The sequence below is a fragment of the Miniopterus natalensis genome, chromosome 10 (assembly GCF_054644295.1).
Source record: "Miniopterus natalensis isolate mMinNat1 chromosome 10, mMinNat1.hap1, whole genome shotgun sequence".
Taxonomy (NCBI): Eukaryota; Metazoa; Chordata; class Mammalia; order Chiroptera; family Miniopteridae; genus Miniopterus; species Miniopterus natalensis.
In genome coordinates, this window is record NC_142090.1 from 80,274,650 (window position 1) to 80,286,842 (window position 12,193).

At 46.6% G+C, this 12,193-nt stretch overlaps 1 protein-coding gene across 1 annotated transcript in view; it reads right to left on the reverse strand.

Annotated features, from left to right (window-relative positions):
* The window catches only part of ELMO1 (engulfment and cell motility 1), a 272,460-nt gene that overhangs the window by 168,762 nt on the left and 91,505 nt on the right, over positions 1 to 12,193 (reverse strand). Inside the window, exon 13 of the mRNA XM_016222320.2 lies at positions 3,199 to 3,303. Within this exon, the coding sequence (XP_016077806.1) occupies positions 3,199 to 3,303 (105 nt within the window). The remainder of the gene's footprint in view (positions 1 to 3,198; positions 3,304 to 12,193) is intronic.

Below are 12,193 nucleotides of genomic sequence, written 5' to 3' on the forward strand. Positions count from 1 at the left end.
CCCAACAGGCCTTAGTGTAGGGACCACTTCCTCCAGAAGCCTCCCTGGCCTGACCTCCACATCTGTGTTGACCACTCTCCTCTGTGCCCCCAATTTTCCCACCTCCCTTATCAAAATACATCCCCGGTGACTAGGGAAGTACCTGATATTTCGCTCTTGCTCCTCCCACCACCCTCCTTTCTGTTTCTAGGCAGTAAGCTCCTCAATGACAGGACTCATGAGTGACTTGGTCCTTGGAGAGTCCCCATCACCTAGCTCACTGGTGGACCTAGAATGGTTACTCAGTAACTCTGTACAGCCTGTGTGAAAAAAAAACAAAACGGTCCACTGGCAGAGTCCCGGGGATCGTGCTCATTTGATGGGCAGGTGGAGGGAGAGGAACCCACCAGAGAGACTGGGAGCCAGCCAAGGGGAGAAGCCAGGCACGCGGCAGCAGCGATGGGGAACAGTGAGCAGTAGACAGTGTCTGGTGTGGATGTGGGGCAGCTGGAGGAAGGCGAGAAGACCACCCTGCATCCCTTCTGGACAGCCATGGGTGGGAGCCTCGGTGCAGGTGTGGCAACGTGAGTGGCAGGTGAGTTAGAACAGGAGGCCGCAGGATGGCCTGGGAAAAGGCAAACGCACAGTGTCTGAGCCGTTGTGACAGTGGAGGGGGCGCTGAGCGAGAAAAGGAAATATTTGCAAGTGCATGTGTGCGGGAGTTACAATTTCTTAAAAAAATCTCATCCATAGCCCTGACTGGCCAAGGGAAGGTGAGGCTCTATCCAAATACAGAGCAAGTGTTTACTGAATGGCAGGTAGAAATAATAAATAAACAACGGCATTCAGACGGGAGATTTGCCTGGTCAGAAAAAGAGCAAATTTTATCAAAACATAAACTTTTAAAAAAAGCCCCATTTTTATGTTTCAGAAAAGATGCTCTGCTCAGGGACTGACACTTAATTAGCTATTTCCAGTGTCCACATCATAGTTTCACAATCACTGGGGTGTCTGCTTTCAGTCACTACAAACCCTTCTTGCGGAATGTCTCCAACGCCATGTATGTTCCCGTGACCCCATCTATTCATGTAAATAGCATTAGCTTTCCAGCCAGTCAGATCCAATGTCAGAGGGCACCCAGAAAACCTCAGGAAAGGGACACTTTTGAGAAAATAATGGGCATGTCAGTTATAGGAATGTCTAATCAATAAGAAACGGTGCATGTGGACAAAAAGGGCCACACTTCTCTTTACAAAGAGGTTCTTCTTTTAAGTGTCTATCAGAGATACAGCTCTGTAAGGTCTCCATCCTGTTCACTTCATTTACAACAGTTAAAAGAAGGCACTGAGGAAAACGGCCTTAAAACATTAAACTACTTTTCCTGAGACATATGTTTCTTATGCAATTAACAATGTATTTGGCATCAATAAGCTCTAATTTCAAAAACATTCTCCCACAAACATTAATCATTAATTCCAAATTCAACTTCTATGTGGCTCCTTGTCACACACAACTCTCCGAGGCTATGCCACATGGTGTCTCAAAAATGTTAATTCACTTCTTTGAGAGATTACACTCCTAGAAAAATATCTGTGCAATAAACATACACACATAACAAGCCAAATGAAGATTTTATGGGAAAAAAAACACACAAAACAATTTTCTTCACCAGTTACGTAAATCAAGCCATCATGGTGTGTGTCGTTAACTTATATGGTGATGTATGTCAATTATCTCTCAATAAAATGGGGTGAAAAGGAAATAATTTTCTTGTGGAAGATTGCATTTCCGGCCAAACACCTGATCACACCTTTCAGAGAAATGCATAAAATCCTTCGTATAATCAAATGACAAATAATATTTCAGTAGAAGTCAAAGCTCAGCAAATCACATATATAGAAAACTACATAGGAGTTTTTTCTTAATCCCGTCACCTCTTTCACCCAGCCCTGAAACCCCCCACCCTCTGACAGCTGTCAGTCTGTTCTCTATCTGTGAGTCTGTCTCTATTAGGTAAAACACATGCAGTTAAAATATAGTGCCTACAGGGAACTCAGAGGCCTGGCATGACTTTTTCAAGGTCTCCACTACGGGGCAGGACAATTTTTCGTTGTGAAGCTGTCCTGTATATTATAGGTTTGGGTCAGTAGCACTCCACTGGGCAATGACAACCAAAGGAACCACGGACACATTTCCAAATGTCCCCCAGGAGGATACTGCTCCCGTGTTGAGAAAAGAAATTTTAGCCCAGACCCAAAGGAAATGCCCACATTTACATCCCTGGAGAACCACGGGTCAGTTCTCAAACCCAGTGTCCAGGAAGCCAGTGCCCCCAGGAGGGATCAAGAGAAAATACGAGAGTAACAGACTCTTACAGTCCTCTCGTTTCCACTCTGCCCTCCCAGCCTCAGACAATTCACTCATCGATTTCAAAGCTGAGGTCCAGTCATCCTTTTAACTGCTCACCAATTCTCTTGTCCCATTTGTTCATATCCTACCCCATCCCAATCTTGGATCCATACCCCAACCCAACTGAACCTGGGCTCCTTGCCCGAGGACAGGCGACAGTGACAGCACAAGTCCCAGAGCAACAGTGGAGCAGCCCTGAAGGGCAGGCCTTCGCCGTCACTGCTCCACACGCCCCTCATCCTTGCCTGGTCCTTCCCACACCTGCACTGTCCCATCAGCGGTGGCACCTTCCATTCTCACTCTGCCGCACCCACAAAGGAATCTCCCTGGGTAGCTGGAGTTCCTCCTCCCTCCCCGCCTCCCCCCTTCTTGTCTACCTGTTTATCTCACTGTGTCTCCAGCACAGCACTGAACAGAGCAGGGCCAGGGGGAATCCCGGGCCTCTCCTCAAGCAGTGGAGTAAGTCCAAGGGTTTCCACTCAAGTTGGGACCCTGCAGGTTTTTGGTAGATAGTTTATTTCTCTTCTGTTATTTAAGTCTAAGAGCTTTGTCACAATTAAATATTGAACCACATAAAATAGTTTTCCAGTACTATTGTATTTTTAAATGTCATCCTATGAAAAGTACTTACTTTATTGCCCCTGATTGATTTCATTTCATTTTAATTTTTACTTTAAGTAAAAGTAAAAATGAGTGATGAAAGCCAAACACCTGGGGCCACGCATCTAAGGGGAACACCTCCATACCTGTATATCTGAAATTCAAGTTCAGGAGGAAACCTGTCACGATTGAAAGGGGCCTCGAGCTTACCCGGATGTAGGCGTCCTGGTGCTGCTTGGCAAAGTAGAGCATGTTGTCCAGGGCTAGCATCCCAGGGGGGGTCTGGGTGAAGTCCATGGCAGGGTTGACATGATTCTGTGATTAAGACAAAATGTTTGATCAGGTTAATTCCTCAGCAGAGGTCTGGTTTCCTTCCTTAAGAACAAAGCACCACAAGGCAAAGTCCAAATGATCAAGTAGGAAGACATCTTCCATCTCCATAGCAACCTGCAGGGTGGAGGTGGGGGCTTCTCTGCACGGGGGCAGCAGCACCAGCTTAATACCTGGGTTAGGAAACTCAGCTGAAGATCAGAGCATAGGACGACTGTTAGATGCAATGCTGCGAGAAAAAGAAAATAATGTGACAACTGTCCTTCTGGTGGCTGGGCGGGAGTGGAAGCGACAGCGTCAGGGAGGAAGAGCCAGGGTGAAGCCACGTCTCGCCATCGACCGTCTGCACCTTAACTTGCTCATCCTCACAAGAGGGGGTGAAGCATGACTGCCCTGCCCTTGGATTCCGTGAACTGTCCCATGTTACGGACACGTGATTAAAAAACCAGCTGTCCCTGAGTCCTGACACCGGCCCATTCTCAGGGAGTGTGCTGGCCTGCAGTTACCACACACAGCACAAGAAGCAGGAAGACAAAATAAGAGTTACAAACACACTCAACAAATTCTCCACAGGCTCAAGATCACCCAGCAAGTACCACGGAAGACCTCGAACACCCGCAGCAATCTTGAGAAAAAGAAACAAAGTTGGAGAAGTCATGCTACCTGATATCAGACTATACTACAAGGTCGTAGTAATCAAAACAGCACGGTACCCGCAAAGCACACACACAAAACAGACACAGAGATCAGAACAGAGGGCCCGGAAATGAAGCCACGCCACTGTGGGCAATGCGTGTTCAGAGCACAGGCTTTTAACTGCACTTCTAGTGTTGAGTCATTGAAGTCCACAGAGATGCCCAGTGCGAAGGTCCTGGACTGTGGTTCTCCTCGGTGCAAATTATTCGCTCAGGAAAGGGGGCCTGTGATCCATCCGTTTTAACAAAAGCTGTAATTTCTCCATCCCTCGCAGACATAACAGACCTAAGTCTCTCTGATGTTCAACAAACCACTCCTATCATCCCTGACAAATAGGCTGGCACTAAAGCAATTAGATAGCTGCCTTGGATTCTCTGGGACTGGCCCTAAATTATGAAGTGTCCCTGCATTGTCAATGACAAACAAATTACTTTGTAGTGGTGGGTGAACTCTGTTCTTTTTTCTGTCTCTCTCTCTCTCTCTTTAACTCCAGGTACCATTTTCCCTGAAATTTCTCTCCTTGAAATTATCATTTCTTTTTTCTCTTTTGGCTTTAATAGCCAGCAAAGTAATTTTACAACCTTGGATTTGGATAACAGGGAAGTGAGAATTACACCCTGAAAGACTGGGAAGCTTTCCATACTGTGACAAAAATACTCTGAGAACCCGGCAAGGCCAACAGTCCCCCCAACCCCCAACCCCTTTCTTATTTATGAGACGCTCTGGATACAGATTTATTTTCTTTTCTTGTTCTGTGATTTTTTTCCCACCTGTCTTGAAATAGAAGCTGGGTAAGCTTTGATAAATGGCTTGAAATTCTCCCTTGTTTTACGGCACAGCCTGTTACCTCTGTACATCCTTTTGAAATGCCACTTGCTGGTTCCTGCAGAATGCTGCTCCGTCAACCACATCAGACAGCCCAGCCCCTGCAGAAAGGGGGTGGGGTGGCTGCTCCCTTCTGAAGCACCAGGGTTTCTCACTTTAGGGAAATGACAACAACCGCTGAAGGTAGTGCAATTTATGTTTTTATAGTGAGCACCCTGGTGGGGTTTGGGTGTCGAGTTCTGGAGATCTGTTTCTCCTCTGTTACCCACATGCCAATTCTTTAGCTGAGTTATTTCAATGACACATCCCAGGAAAGGTTCAAGGTCTAAGACAGGGAATCACTCCACCTGTTCCAGGCCCCTATGCCAGGGCCCCTGGAGAGCTGGAATGAATCTTGAATATAACCCAGGCCAGTCGCCTTATTTTATAAACAAGAAAACTGAGCCCTTGGTGGAAAGCAGTGGTGCTCACACTTGAGCAGGCATCCAAATCCCCTGGAGGGATTGCTAAAGCACCCCAGTCTCTGACTCACGAGGGCTCGGTGGGGTCCCACGACCTGCATCTCCAACAAATCCACAGGGGATGCAGATGCTGCTGGGTGGAGACCACACCTTGGGACCCAAGGTTGTCTAGACTGGCTCATCTCAGAGAACACCGGAAATATTAAAATAAGATCTAGAATCTAGACTCACTAATTCCTCGAATCCTGAGCAGCATCTACCACACCAGGCTTTGGACCCATTGGTTCCACGTTGCAAATGCATTTTAAATGTACTTGTCGTTCATCTCCTTGGTTCTCTGGCCTCTCCTTGAGAAAACAGACTCCTTTATTCAGAAAAAGGAATTAAAATTTGGAAGCCTCTCACTTCTCCCGTTGTTCAAATTTCTGACAAAAGTTATTATGTATTAGTATCTCCACAAGGAAGGCAGGAAACTGTCACCTGTCACTATTTTCTGGTCCTGAATCCAAATCACATTGAGGGAATATTCATTCAGTCTATGAAAAACCACGTCAAGGATGTTTCTTGAGGCTGGGAGTTCAAGGTCATTTTCTCCAAGGGGAAGCAGGTCACTCGGGAGCTCTGTCCAATCACACACGCTTCCCCTCCTCCTCTCCCCTCCCCTCCCCACCCACAAGGGAGGAGCACATGGGGGTCTCAACAGACTCCCTAGAAGAGCAGCTATCACAACCTTGGATGCACCTGAAAATCCCCTGAGGAGCTTTGAAGATTCCTGATGTCTAGGCTGTACCCGAAAATTCCAAATGAGGAAGTCTGTGTTTGGGAACCAAGCAACTGGATATTTAAAGCTCCCAAGTGACCCCCAAGGTCCAGTCGGGGTTGAGAACACTTTCCCCAATCAGTGGGTCTCAAATGTGAGCATGTTTAGACTCCCCCAGAGGTTCTGTTCAAGGAGGTGGCTGGGCCCCACCCCCAGAGTTAACGATTCAGTGGGTCTGGGCTGAGGACCCAGGATTTGCTTTCATACAAGCTCACAGATGCTGCTGAGGGTCTCTGGACCACACTTGGAGGAACCACTGTCCTAAAGTCACAGTCACCCAACACAAGAATGTGTTAGGGACCTATCCCCACTGGCCAGTGGCGATAGAACCTTGATTCCCTGTCCCAAGTGTCTGGCTAGGCTGCATCTTTTATTAAAATGTGGCTCTAGGTTGGACAAGCTTTCTCTGAGTTGGCACAGGCCCAGCACTCTCTCACATGGCTTCTTCACGCATTCATATATTTGATTTTTGTGACACTGCACCCACCCTGCCCAAGAGTCCCAGAAGTAGCCATAAGAAATCTTTGGGTTCTGGCCTTGGGCTCTCTCCATTAAATTCAATAAAAATCAATAGCTTGGATGAAAACAAAGAAGGCAGCCCATCAAGTCTGACCTAAGGGCAGGCAGGGCGGGCGAGATGGTGAAGATGCTGAAGAGCAGAAAGATCCCTGTGACCAGGTGGAACAGGTGCGGGTGGGCATCGAGCCGGGCACTCCAGACGTGTGGTTTCACTTAACCTTCCCAACTACCCAAGGAGGTGAGTGCTATTCATGAGGTAAATGTTCCTCTCTTTCCACAGATGAGGGTCAGAACTGGTGGCCCACACACGGTCCCACCTGGTACGTGGCAGAGACACGCACCACTCCAATTCCGAGGCTTCCTTTACTACTCAGGCTCAAAGGTCCTTGCAGAATAAGATGGTAGGTCCCATCAGCAAGAAGTTTAATTATGGAAATGTAAAGTCTTGTAAAAAGGTTTTTTAAAATACAAGAATACGGGAAATCTGGCTTATGAATAATTCATGATACCCAGCTCCTCATCATTAAAATTTGATTATTTTAGGTAAAGCGCAGAGAATTGGCATGAAAGAAACCTCCCAGAAGATGCTAAGGGTTCAGGCCAACAGATTCTAAACCACCCCGCTCCCCTGCTGAGCCTCCCTCTTGCCTGGTCTAACATCTAACATCTCTAATGCCTCTGCTGGTCTCATCCCACTCACTGCCCTGCTGCCCCTGACCTCACCAGGCTCTGCTTTCCCTGGATGGGTGAGCCCACAACTAACCTTCTGGGTAATAGCTCTGGTTCAACAGAGCTCTGGGACCATCCACAACCACCCACCATCACTAAGGGAACCCCCTCCCTGAGAGCGTTCTGCCACCTGGGAGAGTCCATGCCTATCCATACCATTAAGAGCTGTGAGAGTTGGCAACAAGTTCAAGAAGAGCCAGTGTCACCTGGAGGTCAGCGGACTCTGACATGCTGGGTTCCCTGAACAAAAGCAGAGCAAGGACACAGGAGGTCCCACAGATGGGGCCAGTCAGCCACAGCTGGACACAGCACATGGTTCTGGGGACCACGCCCACAGCTGGGTCCTGACACATAGGAAACCATTCACAAAAGGGAGGCGAGGAAGAAGCAGAAATGCCTGGACAGAAAGGCGGGTTAGGAGAGCTGGAGAAAACACTTGAGATACTTAGCCATGGGGGAAAGGAAAGGGGTGGCCCTGGCTGGTTTGGCTCAGTGGTTAGCCTGTTGGCCCAGAGACTAAAGGGTCCTGGGTTTGATTCCGGCCAATGGCATGTGCCTCAGATGCAGACTCGGGCCCCTGCCCTGGCATGTGGGGGGTGACCAATTGATGTGTATCTCCCAAATCAATGTTTCTCTCCCCGCCCCCCTTCCACTCTTTGAAAAGCAATGGAAAAAATGTGAGTGGTGTGTCAGAGGGGCAGGATAGGGGTTGTGGCCTGGACAACTCCTGCCTTTAGGCATCTGAAGAATTAATATTATTCTGCTCGACTATAGAAAACAGGATTAGCAAAGATGTGTCCGTCTGTAGAAACACTGAGGCTAGGACAGCAGCACAGCAGGAAAGCTGAACAGAAAACTGAAGAGAAAGGGCCAGAGCAAGCGATCTCTGGATGCCCTGCGGCCCCTGGTTCGTGCCCTGTCTCATCAAATGATTGTGGATGCTTGCTACTGTGCAGCGCACTGTGGGAGACAGGATAGGTTTCATCCAAAGACGAATTTAAAGCAAAACAGTACTTGCCTTCAAGAAATGTCTGTCTCAGGAGTCATTTGTTAAAAGGCTTAACAGTACAGCTTTGAAGTGTGTAGGCACACATACACACACACAAAGTAACTGCACATGTGCACACGATGGGAGATCTCACACTGAAATTCTGGATTTGGGGCAAATTTTCTTAGTTAAAAAATAACATGCTTTCAAAAATTAGTCTTAAAAGGTCAGAAAAGTCCGTGCAAACAATGTCATGTGTCCGATTCATGGAAATCTGGCTTCATGCTCAATTCACTGTCTTGAAAGAAGCAGCGTTGAGACGTACTGAACAAAAGGATGGATTTAAACATTGTTTATTGGGGATGTTGATTTAACAGTCAATACAGAGAATTACCATACAAACTCAATTAAGAAGTGCCTTGGGAATGAATTCCCTTTCAAATGAAGCTGGTTATGTTTTTTTCTATGCTTTCATGAATAATAAAATAATGCTGTCGAGGTTTATAAAGATATCTGTGCTTTTCCTACAGAGCTGAGCCCCTGCAGGATTCTGAATAATCTGGACCCTGCGGCTCATGCTCGCAACTCTGGCTCTTTCTTCCCTTCACCCCAACAGCTTTTTCCACCACTTCATTTAGAACCCCCTCTTCTCCCCGCTCGTCACTTTAAAATAGGATGGGGACAGCACCGCTCACACACAGTGGGTTTCTTGGTCTCCCCTTTGCACCCACGCCCAGGAAGAACACAGGCAAAAAGGGCCATCGAAGGACCCACCTGGGCCACGATCACCCCAGGGAAGACCTCGCTGATCCATCTGGACACCTGTTCCCTTCGAGCCCAACACAGCCCTCTAGGCTGCCCTGAGTGAGGAGGCCACTGCTTGCCTGGGAGATGAACCGTCGTGACCACGATGGGTCTAGGAGCTGGTCCAGCGCAGCTGCTGTGGATGAACTCCCAGGAGAGCAAAGGACACAGGGGCTCCTGGGCTGCGCCCGGCCTCCTCCAGGACTGGGCACTGCTGGCCCCCTGCGTAGGGATGGTGGTGCCAGCGACAGTGCTAACCATGGGAGGAGCAGCTAACACACAGCACTCACTGGCCAAGCTCATTCATTTACATACTGCCCGGGGCTGCTTTCTCCCGGTGGCCAGGGGAACCTAAAATATGTACTGCTGAGCCCTTCACAAGAAAAGCCTGCTGACTTCTATTCTAGGCGTTTGCCCTCATAGCAACTCGATGAGACAAGGGTGAACCAAAAGTTAAAAATTTCAGCTAACAGAGAAATGCCAAGGCTGGGCTCCCTGCAACTCTGGGACCCTTCTGTAAATGTTCACTGTTTTACTTCCCTGGATAAATACTGTAATGACTTTAAAGGTCCCCAAAGGATTCCCTGGACAAATTCCACATCCTGCAGATGTTATATTGAATGTTTTCAGTGGCCTGAGCTAAAAATCTGCAGGTTAACGAATTACTTCCAAGGGCCTAGGCTCTAATAACAGTAAGCTACCAAGTTCAACACACTTTAGTCCCTGGAGAATGGAATAATCCTTGGTCAGACATGCTTTTTTATTTGCTCCAGCACGACACTGAAGGGATGTGCCAATGTGTGTTTTGCTTTATTTAGTCCACGTTTTGAGTAATTGATTGGGGGGGGGGGGATTTGCTGTTCCACTTCTTTATGAATCATTGGTTGATTCTCATGTGTGCCCTCACCTAGGATCGAACCTGTAACCCTGGTATATCTGGACAATGCTCCAACCACCTGAGCTACCCGGCCAGGCCTGAATAATTTTCCTTAGTAACCTACTGACTATAGTACAACACATTTCAAAGAAAGGAAAAAATAGCTGTGACTTCAGCCACGTTGGGTGGCAACTATAGGTTTCTTTTGGTTGTTTTTCCCGTTTTCAGTTAGATCATTCTTGAATCTTAACTGTGCATGTCTTAGAGTAAACCAAATAGCTGACTCGTCGGGATTAAAAAAAACAAAGATTTTTTAACTCGCCAGTTAAATATTCAAGCTGACTCCCCTCAGATGTGTTGATAAAGAAGATAAGTCAATATTTGTGAGCACACTAAGGAAGGGAAGTTCACACCTGAGAATCTGAGACATTTCAGAACCTCAGAGCTTAGTGTCAGAGCTGAAGATTTTGAGCTTGAACACTGCCAAATCTAGAGATCGCTCTCATCTGAAAGATTAAAAATTCTAGAAATTTCATTTTAGTTAATAAGATTCAGAACTAATATTTCCATCTTTCATCAATTCTAAGATGCCTTGGTTTTCATATCTCAACAGTTCTAAATTTGGGTAGAATTCCATAACCTACGGCATCTTTCAATTATCCTCAGCCAGACAGCAGTCACAAAGCAATTTTCTTCCCATGGGCGGAAACCTATATAATCTTATTAACCAATGTCACCCCAATAAATTAAAAAAACCCACTAGCATCACAGGAGCAGAATGAGCATCAGGGTCTGGAGCAAAAGCTCTGAGATGACAGGGGAGCAGCAGCTGTTCATCCCAAGGCGATGGGTGTGGGGAGCGGCGGCCCCAGGTTGGGCCCAGCCAGGCCGCATCACCCATCCCCAGCCCAGGGGTCCTCAGAAGTGGGGTAGCTGAAGAGCTCAGCACCAAGGGCTTTTCATTCTTTCTCGGGTTGTTTGTAAACTGTGTTACCAAATTGTTTGCAGAAACACACAATGAGGAGTTGAGGTGAAAGTGATTCAGAAAAACTGGCTCCGTGGGTAGAAGTTTCAAAAATTAAACGTACCTACTTTACTTGCCTTTTTATATGTTTACAAGAGTGTTAAATGACAAATCATTAAGTCTAGCAGAGCTCTTCTAATAAATACAATATTTTTTTAGAAAAATACTTAAATAATAGGATGTTTTAGGTTAACTAGCGAGGTTCTTTTATTTTTAGTTGTACATTAAATGTGTGTTCACCAATTAGTAGCATCTTGGACAATGAAATTTGGGCATTGGGCATACAGATGTAGATACAGCCGCAAGAAGCTTACCTAGATTTCTAGGTGAACATGTGCTGTTAGCTACACTTAACCCATTCGTTTATCCCTGTCAGCAGGCCTTGCGTTCTCTCCTACTACATTTCACACTGATGGGGACCAACAAAGTCCATCCAGCAGAGAAAGCTACTGACGCCAAGTCAGCCCCTAAATCCAACTGGGTCCAAAGCAAAGACTAAAAACCACGTATCTGGGGACAGCATTTGCCTCTGGGGAAGGGAGGGGGTGAAAGGATCACTTTTCATCATCTGTTTACCTTTTGTAGCTTTTGCATTTTGCACTATTATCTATTCAGTATTTAAGTAAATACACATTTAAAATAAAAACTTGTCATTCAGAAAAACACAGTTTCACCATTTAGAAGATACAAGTCCTTAAACAATGATAGCAGCACTAAAAGAACCCCCAGTGACCATCCTGGAAGGAAAGTCGTGAAGGTTGAGCGAAGTCCCTGGGGTTCAGAGTGAGTACAGCGTCCAGAGGAGAAGGAAATTCCCTCCACATGGACAGCTTCGGCAGGGCTTTTCCTGCCCACTTCACTCCTCTTTCTCCTCTCCTTTAGAACTGCATCGAGGGTTGAGAGGAGAGAGAGAATTTTCTGTTTTCATTAAAAAAAAAAGAGTCACACTGAAATCCTTTGCTGAGCTACTTGGGATATTTCAGAAATGAAATTTACTCTCAATATCTAGGAACTATTTTCTCAGCATTTCCATGAGGAATTTTCACGCGTCCCTCATTTCACCTCCTCTCCACGCCTGTATCCAAAACACAGCACCCACACCAGTATACCCCTCTCCAGACTCTCCCACAGA